The sequence below is a fragment of the Alosa alosa genome, chromosome 16, assembly GCF_017589495.1.
Source record: "Alosa alosa isolate M-15738 ecotype Scorff River chromosome 16, AALO_Geno_1.1, whole genome shotgun sequence".
In the NCBI taxonomy this organism is placed as follows: domain Eukaryota; kingdom Metazoa; phylum Chordata; class Actinopteri; order Clupeiformes; family Clupeidae; genus Alosa; species Alosa alosa.
The window spans coordinates 20307878-20324964 of NC_063204.1; the positions used below are offsets into that span (position 1 = coordinate 20307878).

General features: G+C 42.0%; 1 protein-coding gene across 1 annotated transcript; it reads right to left on the reverse strand.

The window, feature by feature from the left end:
* Nucleotides 1–375: 375 nt before the first annotated feature.
* atp6v1ab (ATPase H+ transporting V1 subunit Ab) lies at nucleotides 376–12445 on the reverse strand. The gene is made up of 15 exons (XM_048266770.1): nucleotides 12347–12445; nucleotides 8654–8750; nucleotides 7357–7485; nucleotides 6157–6371; nucleotides 5830–5967; nucleotides 5014–5165; nucleotides 4616–4778; nucleotides 4406–4514; nucleotides 4013–4135; nucleotides 3640–3754; nucleotides 3461–3524; nucleotides 2993–3196; nucleotides 2428–2522; nucleotides 1902–2073; nucleotides 376–1227 (listed from the first exon to the last, which is right to left on the reverse strand). Exons 2-15 carry the CDS (start codon nucleotides 8733–8735, stop codon nucleotides 1135–1137), a joined length of 1854 nt encoding a protein of 617 aa, XP_048122727.1. The 5' UTR covers nucleotides 8736–8750; nucleotides 12347–12445; the 3' UTR covers nucleotides 376–1134.
* Between the last annotated feature and the right edge of the window lie 4642 nt (nucleotides 12446–17087).

A 17087-nucleotide genomic window follows, 5' to 3' on the forward strand; every position in this document is an offset into this window, starting at 1 on the left:
CATTTTAGACATCCCTTTACGTCAGAGTGACCAGTTTACTCTGTGTTGTTTTCGAACCCAAGGTACAGTCTAAAGCTTTATGGTTGATGCCTGTATTGGCCTGATTCACTATTATCAACCTTATGGTTTTATGAAGCTACTTTATGAAGTAAAACTTAGTAAGACCAGATTTCTATTCCTCATGACTGTTCTCTCACCAAGGGATTTGATTATGTTTGGCAGGTTGTTGGAGGTGAGGTACCAGAGTTGCAGCATTCCAGGTGTGTATTGTAAGGAGCAAAAATGAGAAAGAGGTGTATACACACATACACACCCTCACACAGGCAAGGTGTGCATGCATGACCACACAGATAAAATACAGAACCCAACGTCTGATTCCTTTATTGTCCGCGTTTTATTCTTTGGGACTGAAACATCTGGTACATGAGCAGTGTTGAGAAGAGAAACAGTTTTCCACTCACGACAAATACACTGGACAAACACGTTCAGAACACAATCATAAGAAAAAAAAACATCAAAACAAAACAAACAAAAAACAAACAATGCAGGCTTCCACGTAAACAGCCCGCAATAAATATAGTCACTCTGCTTTGTAATTATGTTTATCAATTTTCTGTACAGAGAAGAGGAAGAGAGAAATAATTACACCAACTGAATTGTGAAAGCTACAACTAGAAGACATGACTGTGTTCAGGGGATGGAGAAGGGGGGCAGTGCAGGTGAAAGACAGGGAATCGACTTTACGATCTCACAAAACACATCAACAGACACACTCACACACAGACACACATAAGTTCACAAAAAAAAAAAAAAAACCACACACACACCAACACGCTCTCAGACATTCTGGGGGTTAGATCAGGTATTGGCCCATGCAGGAAAAAAGAGACATATTTATTTGGTGAGGATCTCTCACACTCACTCACACACACACACAAGATTGGAAACACGTAAAGCAGTGGAATGTGTGACACTGCAACAGAAAGTCCACTGCAGAGAGAGAGAGAGAGAGAGAGAGAGAGAGAGAGAGAGAGAGACATGGAACAGGGAAGTGGAGGAGTAGGAGCGGGAGGAGGGAGAGGTATTGCACTGCCCCAGAGGGGTCAGAGGTCGAAGGGGAGGTCAGGTCAGAACTCAGTCCTCCAGGGTGCGGAAGGAGTTCTGCATGTCCTCGTGCAGCTGGGCATAGTCAGCCTTGATCTTGGCCTCTCCTTCCTTGACAGGGTCCTGCAGCGGAACAGAGGGAGAGCGAGAGGGTCACCAGACAGACACAGCAATGCAACACAGCAGTCTGAGATGATACAGGCTGGCAGAGGAGGTGGAAAATATCAAGGGTGGTCATTATTCTAGGCGATAAAGAAAAATAAGCATAAGTACGGAGAAACCATGCTCACGATGTACTCTCTGCTGTTTGAATACTGCTGACAGGGATATAAAGGAAGAGGACACTGGTTTCCTTTGCTAAACTGCATCCCACACTGATGTCCAGCTTATTTCACTCAAACCCAACAACTTTCCAAGAAAGTGTCTTATAGTGACATCCAGATGGCTGATGCACAACAATGGGAAACATTCTTTTAGTTATAGGACGTGACCCATTCTCCTGTTGCCATTGGTTGAGCAACAGAGGGCAGAATACAACAACGCATAACAGGCCTGGCAACAGTCTCAACACGTGGGTACTTGGGATCCATACAAGGCTGTAATTCCAGTTACCACCTCTCCACCTCCATTAGTCACCACCACATATAGAGCAAACATTTTCAATCAAAGAATGTAAGTATTACACTTAGAAACTCAGAGACTGACTCTCGAGAGGTTCTGGTCTGAATTGGACAGGTTCCACTCAGGAGTGTGGAACTGGGCTGCCCAACTACCCATGGGAGGGAAGGGCCCTGTACCTTGAACTTCATGGAGCTGATCCTGTAGAGAATCTCGCCCATGTGCTCGCGGATCATGGACCAGGTGATCTTGTTGTCGCTCTGTGCGGTGGTCTCTACGGCGTGGCGTGCCATGTCATAGAAAGCGATCATGTTGGACAGGATGCCCACCGTCTTGTAGAAGGGGCAAAACCTGTGGAGGGCAACAAGAAAGGGTTATAACAAGAACAACAACAACACAAACACATACATATATACAAAACTACTGACTGTAGATAGTCTGCCTAAAAAGTGATATCCAAAACTCTTTGATCAGTGAGCTGATTTTTTCACAAAATTCTTTTACACCAAAACATCTGACAGCGACATTAATATGATGAATGTATGTCTGTCATACTAAATAATGCAGAGAGTGTAACGCATTTGGTAAGTAAACAGGTTACTTGAGCATGTTGTTTGTACAAGCACTGATATATACAAAGTATATGTAAAACATAGGGCAGCAGGTGTAATGTGTGTTTATGTATTTGTGAGTGAGATGTTCCACCTGTCATAAGGGGTGTATCCATTCTGTTGCAGGAAGTCATCCTTGATCAGCTTCGCTACCTCCAGGGTGATTTTATCGGTCTCAGCCAGTGAGGCCTATTATACAGAATGTATATATAGGAGAGAGGGGGAATGGAAAGAGAGAGAGAGAGAGAGAGAGAGAGAAACAGATAGATAGATAATTAGAGATAGATAGATAGATAGATAGATAGATAGATAGATAGATAGATAGATAGATAGATAGATAGATAGAGAGAGAGAGAGAGAGAGAGAGAGAGAGAGAGAGAGACAGAGAGACAGAGAGAGACGGAGGATGGGGAAGAGACAGAAAGAGACAGAAGGCAGAAACACTTTTAACAATGCCCATGAAACCAAAGGCCACGGTATGTGAATGACAATGCAGCGTTATTTATCATGACAATTGCGTCATCAAAGGACAACAGAAGCATACATAACCCTTGCGTAGAACAACCAGCAGTCACTCCCTCCAATTGTACCCAAAACACACTTAGCTCTCTCCACCCACAGACACACACACACACACACACGTGTACAGACGCAGTTACCTTGCCGACCAGCTGCACAATCTCAGCCAGATCCTCCTCTTCCTGCAGGATCTCCTTGGCCTTAGTGCGGAGTGGCACAAACTCGGGGAAGTGTTTGTCGTAGTGCTCGTCCAGAGCGCGCGTGTACTTGCTGTAACTGATTAGCCAGTTGACAGAGGGAAAGTGCTTCCTCTGAGCCAGCTTCTTATCCAAACCCCAAAACACCTGACACGCACACACAAACACGATTTATAGCAGCAGTAGAAAGCAAAGCAAAGAAAAAATTCTACTCTACGCCTGAAGACATTTTCAAAACCGTCTATCCCGCTACAGGCATTTGGTATGATAATCCATTATCAAATCTTCAAATCTATTTTCTAACAGCCCAGCCCACACCTGAATTCCAGTGCCTGAGAACTGTGACTATACTTTACAAGCCTGACCAATGGGAATCCCTTGATGATCAAGTGGTGTTATATTATGATATACCTGCACAATACCCAGGGTGGCAGAAGTCACAGGATCTGAGAAGTCACCACCAGGAGGTGATACACTGAAAGAGGAAATTATAATGATTAGACCAATCTCTGTCTCTATGGAACAGCTGAGACAAGAGGTATGGCTTAGAAGAGGGAGGCTGCCCTCTAGTGTTGGAAAGCTGTACTTACGCCCCCACAATACTGACACTGCCCTCTCTCTCAGGGTTGCCCAAGCACTTCACGCGGCCGGCACGCTCGTAGAAAGAGGCCAGACGGGCACCCAGGTAGGCAGGGTAACCGCTGTCTGTGGACAGAAACACAAACAGGTTTAACCACATATTCCTCTGAAAAGGGGCGTCAGGAAAGCTATTGTTTTTAGTATTAACGTAATAAGTAGATAACAAAGCCAAAGCACTTTTAGTACTAGTTGTGCTAACAGGGCACCTGAATGTTTTAGAAAGTACAGAACTGAATGCTGAATGCTATCCAGGTCCTCCTTTAACACCATGGACATATTGTCTATTGATTCGATGAGTACTCTGCAAAATTGAGAGGGTCTTACCAGCAGGCATTTCAGCCAAACGCCCAGAGATCTCCCTCAGAGCCTCAGCCCAGCGAGAGGTAGAGTCAGCCATCATACTGACGTTGTAGCCCATGTCTCTGAAGTATTCAGACAGGGTGATTCCTACAGACAAGCGCACATAAACATAAACACACAAACAAATGCATGAGTTAGTGTTCTATTCATCACCATAAAGCATGAATCAACAACTATTTCTAGCTCACTAAAACTCGATTTGGGGTTATGAGTTTCAAGTTTTCACAATACAGCAAAATACAGCTCAATCATAAAACTATAGCTGTAATAAAAAAACACGGAAAAACACTTAACATTGGGTACCAAGTTGGAGTTTTAGTTATTTTTCATAATTGGTGATTTTTGATTGGCTGTTACCTGTGTAAATAGAGGCTTCACGAGCAGCCACAGGCATGTTGGAGGTGTTGGCCACCAGAGCCGTTCTCTTCATGATGCTTTCTACCTTTCCATCCACCTCCATGGTCAGCTGTTGGACAACAACACCATCACTCAGACTGAAGGCCCAATCAAATTCTACGCATACTGCTGTTGTCATAGTGATAGAAGTGACATCATAAAGGAACGGACCTCAGGGAAATCTCGCAGTACTTCAGACATCTCATTACCACGCTCTCCACAGCCTACATAGATGATAACGTCACTGTTTGAATACTTGGACAAGGACTGGGAGATCACAGTCTTGCCACAACCGAAGGCTCCTGGGATGGCTGTGGTTCCTCCCTGGACACACCTGCACACAGGCAAAAAACCCACATGAAGCTCATGACATCAAGATAACAGAATCACAGAGAATATACTTCATTTCATATTGACAATATATGTAGTTTAAGCTATGTAACTACCCATAACATCTGCTTTATGACACAGCAGCTGGGCATAGCTACACTTAGAGGTATGTTCATTAAACTCAAAACATGAACTCCTGTCATAGTCAAATGCCATGGACTGGGACTGTGTGGACTCACGGGAAGAGGGCATCCAGCACCCTCTGACCGGTCAGCAGCGGATGATTGGCGGGCAGCTTCTCAGTGACGGGGCGCACCTGTCGCACAGGCCACACCTGGATCATGGTGAACTTCTCCTTCACTCCCTCGAACTCCAGCTCCAGAACCACATCCTAACACACCACAACACAGAACCCGACGTCAGCAAGGCTCGCAAATGCATGCTTGTTTCTCTTCAAGAGCAGCACTCTTCATTTTGTAGAACAAAGTTGGTTTAGGGACAACTGTGGACTCTATATGTCTAGTGACTCAAACTGCCCAGTGTTTAAAGCAACAGTATTCTAGGTAGTTAGCTTGTTCACTTCACACAAAAACTCCTTCCTTACTGTAGCTTGATCAATGTTGACTGTTATAGACATAGTCTCAAGAAACCTGATGGGATCGCATCACACATCATAGCAATTTGGACAAGATATGCCACAAACATTCAATCATTTAACATTTGTACATTTAACTAAAATAACAACTGTGTGAAACTCATTCTATTTGAACAGCTTTGAATGATGTTCGAATGACAACTTATCAGACAGGCACATTGGCAGACATGTTAATACAGTGTCTGCCGATGCCAATATCAGTAATTAATTTTGTAAGTTTTCAATTAGCTGCTGCTTACGGTATATACTGATATACTCATGCATCCTTAATTCCAACACTTTGTGATCAGCACAGCATTGGATTGGCTGTACGCATTGTAAATGTAATATATTGTAATTGCTCTTGTCTAGTGGTACATGTTACTTAGTGAAGCTAACTTGTAGGACCCCTGCCTCTCACCGAGACATCGTAGTTCCCAGGGGGTGCCAGGTATGTAACTGTGCCTCTGTTTCGTGGTGGCAGCATGATCTTGTGCTTGATGAGGGAGTTCTCAAAGACATTGCCATAAATATCACCTCCTGTAACATGGCTTCCGACCTAGACAATTGTAGAGATCAAGGTTTATAATTAGGTAAGAGGTTTACATTCACAAAAATACTGATTATTTACACCACATAAAACCACAGCAATCAGAAACATATGTGCATATTTGCCTTCAATACAAACAATAAACAAGCATGCACATTGCAGTCATATATATTTTTAGTACTGTGATCAGTCACATACTCGTAGGTTTTTGGATGGGGTAAACTCCCACTTTATGTCTCGGGTCAAGGATCCGATGTTGATTCCCCTGGGGATGTAGATGCTCTGGGTCATGTCGTTGATGTCCCTCAGTGGTCGCTGGATACCATCAAAGATGGAGCCCATGCAGCCTGGCCCCAGCTCAACGGAGAGGGGTTTCCCCGTACGGAGGACAGGGTCCCCGACAGACACACCCGCTACAGGGGGGTTCAGGAAAACGCTGGGAAAGAGCTGGCCCCCACACACACACACACACACACACACACACACACTACACACGCTGCACTGCTGGCACACTGCACTACTGGTGATCTGGGTTAGATTATATCACACAGTGAAGCATATGAATGCAGACAGGCCTGGACATGCAGACAGGGAGATAGTTTATTGCATACTGGGAAACACACAGTGGCTTGGTGTGCACCTCGTCATCTCAATGATTTTTGAGGCAAAAGTCTGGCACGGAAAAGCAGAGCCAAGATAAAACCGCATAGGTTGGCTTCATTACTGAGTGACCTGTTCTCTTCGTAATGGACAGAACTGAGCTGGTGGCAAAATGTCACCTCCATTAATGAATAATGCTTTTGGCAAGCCACTTTGCAGTTGAAAACAAACTGCAAAGTGACTAAGGTTTCCAGCGACAGACAATCCTGGTAAAAAGGCAATGACAAAGACTAATGTAAATGACTAGATGTTATTCCCTATGACACACTGAGATCTCTCCATTCTTGGGCCAGCGCCAACCATTGTTTAGCAGTGTAGAAATGGAACGTCACAATCACTTGCAGATTGGATGCATTATATTTTCATACTTGGCGTCATTGTTTAATTAAAACAAGGGAAAAAGGCAGCTGCAAGACATCATGAATGTTTCCAGATGCATTATCCAGAAACAGCAGGATCATTCTTCTGTATAAGAAATAGAACATGCTTTTGAGCAATTCTGATTTAGTTTTGACACAGAGGTACGAGTATTTGGATTTATCTGCATTAAATCAATTCTTCCACATGTGATATAACATCTACTTCAAACCCTTACATTGCCATCTGCTGCCTTTGTCTTTCAAAAACTCTACACAAAGAAAAAGCAAAGAGGTTTCGCAACACAATAATTCATTGCTAGGAGTTATGGATCAAAAAGATGCTAAAACATGTCACATGTGGACGCTGACTTAAGGATACATGTTTCCTCATACACCTGGATGGTTGCCATGTCACCCTCCAATCGGATGATCTCCCCCACTAGCTCGCTGTGGCCAACACGCACCAGCTCGTACATGGCTGCTCCCGCCATGCTGGAGGCAGTCACCACTGATAGTCACAAACAAACCAACCGTCAGTCAGACATACCCAAAGAGCAATTAATCAAGCAATAATCAATTAATCAATAAGCAATCATACAGGGCTGTTCCACAAATTACATTGGTACTATAGGGTAACAAAGAAGGAAATATGTTTTAAATTATAGTAGGCCTACAGTGAGGCCAACAACTTAATTGACATTTATGTGAGATATTAAGCCATTAATTTTTATGACATATAGAGATGCACCGATAGATCGGCTGGTGACCGGAATTGGCCGATTTTCAGTGATCGGCCATGACCGGCGATTGGCCGGTCAGTCTAAGACATGCCGATTTTATGCCGGTCAAATGCACTCGCCTGCTGCAATTGTAACACCCAGCTGAGTTTGCAAAGTTTGAAGAAGCTAGCAACCAGGTCAACACTCAGGGCTGGACGTAGGGCTACACAGAAAGCGCTAATAGGCTATTGAGTTTTTCTATGCAGCGAACGCTGCGCTTTGCCATATTGCGTGGATTACTAAGCTGTCAGTTCATAGGTTACCTAAACATCGCTCATCACCGCCCATCCCTGCCGCTAATTGCGTGCCCACAGCTGAACCACAAGCGCAGCTGAACGTAGATAACCGATTGCGACATTAAAAAGAATAAAAAAAAGTTTAGCGATCATAGGCTACATGATAATAAGATGTCAAGATGCAGCGACATACAGTAGGCTAGCCCTAGTAGTTCTACTCCACTTAAAAAATACTAGAACCATTTACTGCACGTAGACTAGGGCTATGCCTAGCAGATTGAGAAGTGGATGTCGTGAAAGTGAACAAACTATAGCCTATTAGAAAGTTGCCTACAATGTAGCCTACATTGAAGAAAACTGATGCTCTGAATACTGAATCAGCTGTCTCTGAAAGTTTCTATAGCCTAATTGATGCATTTAACCGGAATTTGGATTTAAGTTTTTCACTGCAAAACAGACGTGCGCGGTTTTCATATATGGTGGAGCACCTAATCGCTATTAGTACTTCTTCTCCCCTGTGTTTGCGTGATGGTTAGAAGAAATGAAATCGGAACCGGCCCAAAAATTGCAATCGGTGAATCTCTAATGACATACAAGTCACGAATTCATTTAAAATCTTAATTCAAATAATGTTTTATCTTTACAGAAAGAATTGACTAACCAGGCCCGGAGACTCCGTGCACATATCCAAACTGGCTCTCCCGCTCCTCATCGCGAATCTTGGGCAGCTTCGAGAAGTCCATCCCGAAAGAGTGAGTCTGCAAGAGAGAAAGCTTGAGCGTTTTCATGGTTCACTACACTGAGCAGAGAAAGATACCTATATTTTACCATGTCACATTACAAGAAACATTTAGTATTGTTAGTATTTTTAAAGATATGAAGCAATTTTATTAATCCAACCAAAATCTGTGTGCTTTGTGACACGAGGGAGAAATGGTTTTCCAGACCAACTCAGTAGTAATCACCCTTAACTGATTTATGATCATCTGAACTAATTGCCTATGGTCTCAGTTATAAAACAGCAAGAGTAAAGCAAATAATATTCTGCAGGTTTGTCAGAAATGATTAAAAACAGCCAACTAGATCCTAATTTTATGAGTACATGATAATAAACTTGAACTTGATGGGGCAATGAACTGAAACAGGACACAACAGGACGCTTCACCCATTAGATGCTAAATCTTTGATTGATTTACATTTTCACAGTTCACTTCATAAAATCACTAGTGCTAGGAAAAGTATTGATCAAATTACATACTAAGTACTGGACATTCAGTTCAATATGTAGGCCTACACTTCAAAATCCCAGTGGGGTATCCCACACACAGGTGCATTCCCTCTCTCCACTTGAGCACTCTTGAATACGGACTACGGAACGATCACTAGCGGCAGTGACAAACAATTTCATCCGATTAGCCGATTTCCACCCTGCCAACACTACATCCAGCATTATTGGCATCCTGAGCGGTAACCATGGCAATATTCTTTATTCTGCTGCAGTAGAAGATGGGCAGCAGGATAAAATGTCACACACACACACACACATCCGGGCCTACATCTCTCACACTCACACACACACACACAGGCGGCAGAATTCGCATTACACTGAAGGACATGCATGTGTGTACACAGACAGACACAGACACACACATAACCATCTGCTCAGATCTAATCCACAACATAGATCCTGCAGGTGCTCAGTCACTTTAAGACACATCTCTGGTTCCACGCAGGAAACAATACTCACCGCTCACAAGTCATGCCACACTACCTACATAATTAATATCATTCATCACTCACTAGAGCACACTCATGAACAAACATAAAACCACATCATTCATTCATTACTTTAGATGGGCATACCCTCTCCTTGTGCCCTATTTGTCCTTCCCTAGCCTAAAGCCTCACTAAGCTAATCTTAAACCCAGCAGAGATGATCTAAAGGGGGAATTCTCAAACAGCTCCCCTGCCTGTCTGGCCTTGAATAACAGCCTTCCTCTTATAAATAATAATAAAAAAACTGCAACTGCAGCTCCTTTAAAAACACATATCTTACTACAACATTTTCAAAGAATTCAAACATCTATTATTTTATTATCTATTTTGTTTTTAGATTTTCGCCTTGCTTATCATAATGTTTTTTTATGAAATTACTGGCCACAAACAAGTCCACTATTCAGCTAATGCAATGCAGTAAGAGAACTGTACTTCCTCCCTTTCTTTTGATAAGCTGCTGATCACAAGGCTCTGAGTCCAAAAATGAATAAGGAATTCCAATCCAGAGTTAACACTTGCAGATGTGCGAGGTCCTACTCACAAGAGATGAACACATCAGTCACATGGTAAAGGCACATGACTGAATCATAAAGTAAGGAGTTGTTTAAGGAAGTGAAAAAATAAACCTGTCTGGAGGGGAAATATTGAGATTGCCATAGGATAAAGGGAAGTGCTAAAAGGGAGTAAACTATCATGCATTCAGCCAACAGCTCATACATCTAGCCATTTTAGGTACGGCTGTGCTTAATGACAACCGGCAAATACATTAAGTAACTGTCTTAACTATTAAATGTGTCTTAAGTCTGGAGAATCGTAAAAAATAGGAAGGAATATCCGCACACAAGCTCCCTTTCTTTTTGTTTATTAAAGTTACACCAAAAGCAGCGTTTTTCGAGCCTTGTAAGCTCTTCATCAGACTGAGGCTCCACTTACTTTTGGTGTAACTTTAATAAACAAAAAGGGGGGCTTGTGTGAGGAATCTGCGGATATTCCTTCCTATGTTTCACGATTTCACTTTTTTATCCATCACCTGCTTATGGATGTGCGCATGTTATGTTTGTTTGGTTTTAGTCTGGAGAATCCCAATATTGCAGCATCAGCCACAAATCCATAGTGTTTCAACAGAGGGGAAGAATCACACAGAAGTCAAACTTCCAGGTTTTCAAACCAACCTAGTCACATGACATTGGTCATCAGACATCTAAAATCCTTTCATCAGCTACCCCATACCCTCAAGGACACACTGGAACCCTAAATTGGCATGGCCTCTGAAACACTGCAGACAGCCTTTTAAAAAATGCAAAGAAATGGCAACAGTCTAGGCGACCAGAATAAATACATTTGTTATTTAATAAAAACTGGGCCGTGATTAGAAGCCGCCGTTTTAAATATAATCGGAGGCTGAAAATGTTTAAACATTCCACATTAGTGTGTGGATCTGAGGAGGTCGTGACAGGTGCACTGCACACGGTTAACATCACCGTGTTAATTGCAATGCTGCGCGGTAGAGCCTACTAGACAAAGACCATACGACAGACCTGTCACATGCCTCGGCTTCCTAAAGAATAAAAAGATTCAATCGCATCACATTACAAATAGCGAAATTAGCGAGTCAACAATGAAATGCCGGGCAATAATCAGATAAACCACCATTGTGACCATGGATAACAACCGAGATATTTTCGAGTCACGATTCTTTGAAGACGTGGAGTCAGCCGCAGCAAAGCCATGACTGAAGTCACATGATCACAGTCTAAACATCCGTTCACTTAGCTTTTACCTTTGATGGCCTACCTGTCCCTTTTAATTCGAACAAATATCGCTGTATTTTAACACTAGACCGTACATTATTTACAGAATCTGACAGTGACTGTCAATTTAATGACATCTCTCTTTTAACATTACCTAGCATAGAGAGCACCAGCTATCTGACGTTAAATGTCAGTGGATGGCTAAGGCAGTGAATCATTGGGGACAAATCTCTAGATTTAGTGATGCTAGCCAGCGAATGTGTCCGATTAGAAGGCCAACTAGTTCTACATTTTGTTGGAAGATTCCATGTTCTTTTCAACACGCAGCATTGGGGACGGGTTTACATTTTCTAAATTATAATTGATAATATTTTAATAGCGGTCATCGCAACAACGATAGTTCATCTAACCAACATCCACGTTAACGTTAACAAACGCTAACGTTAGCTAACTTCAACCCTTCATGGTTTGAAGCAATGTCGACATTTCAGTATTCAGCTTGTTAGTTTACAGCAACCTCCTCTAGCGCTCTATCAAATACTGTAGCTAAGTATCGTATATTGGTATTAAACAGTTGATATCTAAAACTGTATTCACTATCATACTAGGTAGCCTACAGGGTAGCTACCGAGCTAGTCGAGGTCATCTGGAAGCGTCAGCAATGAATGAAAAACCGAGGAATTGTCCACCTAGTTAGTTGCAAAGCGTAACGATATAACGTTTGTCAGCCCGCTTAATTCTCTACACAACCGAAGGCAAACATTTATAATTACATACAAGCAAGACAAATACATGAAAAATATTATTTAAAATAGCAAAGACGATACCTTTGAGTATGAGAAAGATCAAGTGTACTGTTCCTCTCCCTAGAAAAATATGAGCAGCTTGCGATGCGAGAACAGTCAGGTGACTTGCTGCTTTGCTGCGCACACTGGCTGCGTAAACATGAAACGGAGCCATTTTGGCTCTAGTTCTACTCATTACAGTCTTTACAGTAGGCTACAGAAGTAGGCCCACAGTTCAGGAACAGCTCTGTTCTAGAATCTTTGCTTATGAGTAGGCCTACGTGTTCTAGCCTACTCATGTTCTGGGAGGCTTTGAAGACCTACATGAGCATTACCAATGGACTTGAGCCGTAGTAGCCTACAGGCCATTTGCTGTTGAAATTAATAAATGGATAAACTGATAAATTAGGCTCACTGTTGTGTCTTCGTTTAGCCTAAACCTAGTCTAGCGTAAAGCGTTAAATAAGCAAAAATGCCATGTCAAACAGTGCTTGGGGTAGCCTGTATAGCCCGGTATAGCCAAGACTGACGTCGATGGCATTTGGAATGGAAACACTGTGATGATTCTATCTATCTATAAAGCACAAAATCTCTGTCTCTGTCTGTCTGTCTGTCTGTGGCACCCTCGCATGGTCAAGACCCCGGTCCCATCTGCTCCAGTAGAGCGTTTATTTTCCTTTGCTGGACTGATTAACAGGCTAGTCTTCTGAATGCAACACTGTTTGAGAAGTAGTTGTGCTTTATAGGGGGGATTATCAACACAAAAGGGCCTAATTGTTACGCGGTGGATGCACCAAAATTGGTACAGACACACTTTATGATTTAGGCTCTCTCATCATTTGAGAAGGGGTGCCCAAAATTTCTGGTTCATTAAGGTCATTTTTTAAGGGAAAATCCAAGATGGCCGCCTAAAACGACCCAAGGATAATAAAACATTACATAGTTGGGCATCATGGTTTATTTTGCTACTTTTATTATTTTACATTTGATATATATAGAGATGGTTAACAAATAATATGTGCAAGATAACCCATGAAAATAATCTTACATGCCTTTTATACAGCTTTAAAGGGGGAAAACAGGTTTAAAATGGTCAGAATGACTCCCCAAATGAATCCTCATCTGAGAAGTTAATTAATTATTATGTATGCATAACATAAATATTTTTTAAAACTTTTGGAAGAATCACTCAATAATTTTCAAAAGACAGTTTATTGCTAAAATGTCCACATGAGCAGAGATCAAAAGACACAAGTCATTGACCAAATGTTATGCCAGTGTTAGCGTTAGCATTAGCCAATGTAGAACCACTAGCTGGGTTCCAATTATTACGCTAAATCTAGGCAAACAAAGGCATCCCTAGGCTAATTGTGTCCCCATGATCACCTGGGGTCAGGGGCGCCTTAACTGAGACCCCTGGGCTACATGTCTTTAAGGCCCCCCGTGCGCTTTTGGTTAATAAAGCCTAACAGTAGCCTATCATTATTGAGCCTATGTAAAACATTTATATAAACATGAACAGAAAGCCCTCCTTAACCACGTCATCTACCCATGACATTGCTTATCAAAAAGGCTAGCCTACTGCACGAAAACAAGAGTTGAACTTTTACAACACTGGCTGTAGCAGGCTAAGTTAAAAGATGGGTTACACATACAGTATGGACGTTTCAAGCTTTCAAGCATGTGTTTGTGTCGGGGGTTTGCCAGGAGGTTTTTTTTTTATTATTATTAGCCTATTCTGTCTACAGTACATAACACACCATTTTTTAAACGCAGTTTGGGAGGGACAGAAATACTTTTAGCCTACAGAACAAGCAGCTGGCTCATGTGACGTGAACATTAGGCCTACCTTATGCATCATCACGTAGCCTACCCTATATGGAGACATATCTCACGTTATTCCACTGCTTGGTTGAATTTCCCATTGTCCTACGTAATTTAGAACGACCATTAACCGTATTTGCACACAAGTAGATCCATTTTTTTGGCCGTATCACACTTGTATGTTAATTCGCCGAACTCCTTGTGAAGTTTAAATGAACGGCCACGTTGCATCCGAGCTGTAAAATGCAGACGTTCAGAAAATTGCAACATTGTAGCATATGACGGAGGTGGCTTTTAGCTAGATGGATGACAGCAGGCTAAGTAAAATAGCGATGTTTCAAAGCTAAAGTTCATCAGAATCTTGGGATACGCCCGCTTGACAACGGGAGAGATAGAACTAACGACTGGCCTTTGGCCGTAGCAACGAGCGCTCTAGAATCTGTGGTAGGCCTAGCAACCATCCATTTAGAACTAGTAACGGCAGTTTGTCCTGCAAGTTGATATGTGTCGGAAGAAATTAGTTCTACAAACAAGACAGTTTTAGCGGTTAAACAGGGTCTCTGCAAGGATGTCATTGTCATTGTGCAATGTGCTCAATTAGGCTAGCTCCAAAGTAGGCTAATGACTGACGCCGCGAATACGGACACGGCCGTTTATTATTATAGGGAGGGAAAGTAATCTCATCGCCATCTAGTGGTTGCGTTCCTAGAGTTTAGCGGAGTGGATGGGATTTTTTTTTTAAAAAATATATCTCGGTGCACATTGGGATCTTAATTTAATGCCTTCCATATGTTAGGCACTGGGGTCCCCTCTATTGCTTCAAGTGGTCATATCTTATTTTTAGGATCAGTTGAATTGTTTTGAGTTTTTGTTGTAACATGGTGATAAGGAACTACAGCTGCATGTGACGTCACATGTTTGGGCGCTTAATCTCTAACTGATCAATACGCAATTTGCTTAACATATTTTTGTAATAACGGAACGTGATGTAAACCGCGTGGTGATAACCTTTATGTCAGGATAACTGGTGTTGTGCTTCTACTCACATGAAGAGCTAGCTGTAAGTGTTAAGTGTCAATGCTAATCAGGCTAATAAACAAACCATGCTACCGTGAAGGGTAAAGTCACGTGATTTCTTTTGTAGTTCGTTTATGAAACAAAAGGAGCAATTTCGATTTTCTTAAATAAGGCAAAATAGGGTCTGACATTTTCACAGTTAGAATATTATTACTGTATAGACACTGAAAAATATTTTAGGTGTGGTGAACTTAGCATGGGCAATAACAGGAGGAAAAGTGGGGTGAGCATGCAATCAAACTGATGCTTCACTTCAGCCAGAAGAAGTCTGACCCACCTGCTATAAACTCACTCCTTCCTCTCTTTCATGAAAAAGCTGCCAGCTTTGCCATGGTATGAATGTTGTAAAACGAATTAACAGAGCACCTAAATCCTGGCCAGGTTCCAGTTATGACATTTGACCAACCACTACACAGAGATGGCTCTATGGAACACAATCAGATAACTTTTAGATGGAAGTAGTTGAACAATTGCACTATGTGATAATGGGATGGCTACTTATGGAACAGCAGACTCCTTCTAAAGGGTGGGCTGCATGGAAACCATTTCCAGAAGTAAAGGATGCCTTCATTGCTATGACAGCAAATCCTTTTCAACTGCTTAGCCAGGAATCAAACATGTTTGCATTGCTGGAGAAGTACACTTGTGTTCTTTACAATAAGAAAACGGATCTTGAAAAAGTCAATGATCTCAGGAAGGACTTGTTTTCTCAAATATGTCTCTCAATAGAACATATCCCTCCCACACAGGCTGCACTGATACAGCATTCAAATAGAGCAGTGTACCAAGCTAGCATTTGGTCCAAAGGTCTGCAGGCTACCCAGTCAGTGCCTTCTCCTGAAAAATATGGATGGACCAAATTAGATGATTTTTGGGCACCTTTATGGATACTTCAGAGACAGCCAAAGTTGTAGAGAACCTCTTAAATGTGGCAGCAAAGGTGAGCCTCTCTGCTCTCGAAAGTGCCGATGCTAGGATTCTGGGTTGCTTTGCACAGTATTATGCCAATTTGCCAGAGCATGTGAATAGATGCAATATATGTAGACTAGGACTAATGTAATCTAGTGTGGTGTTTTACTGTGTCTTAAGAAGTTGCAGGGGACATGTGTGTTTAATTGTATGTTTTTTATGAGGTCTGCCTGAGGTGCTTGAGTGTCTGTGTTTATAGTATCCTTGAGACAATTGGTGGATATATACTGTAGATAGCCATAGTGTAGCCGTATTGTCTGCTTAAAACAGAGACATATCTATAAGACACGACTTATACCTAATTTCATGCTTTTAGGAGGTTGTATAGGTGGCCTTTGAAATAGCTGCCAAAATGTGTGGATAGGCAGTGCTGCCTTTTTTCAATTTCTTTAAAAATTCACTTACCGTTTGAGATTTCTTGGAGTAATCTTCCAGGATAACGTAGGATCACCCAAGGGACATATATCAAATTTCAAGCTTTTAGGAGGTTGTTTAGGTGGCCTCTGAATCAGCTGTCAATTATATGGGTGGCCATTTTGAATTTCTTCAAAATCTCACTTCCTGTTTGAGATATGTTTGGTCACCCCTTCTATGATGTCTTAGGGTCACCCAAGGAATATATAAGCTTTTAAGAGGTTGTTTAGGTGATGTTTGAATTAGCTGCCAAATTTGTGGCGGGGAGCGCAGCATTTTTCAATTTCTTTAAAAACTCACTTCCTGTTTGAGATATTTTTTGGGCACCCCCTCTAGAATGTCTTAGGATCACCCAAGGAACAAACATACCAAATTTCAAGCTTTTAGGAGGTTGTTTAGGTGATGTTTGAATCAGCTACCAATTTTGTGGCAGGGAGCACGGCATTTTTCAATTTCTTTAAAAACTCACTTCCTGTTTGAGATATTTTTGGGCACCCCT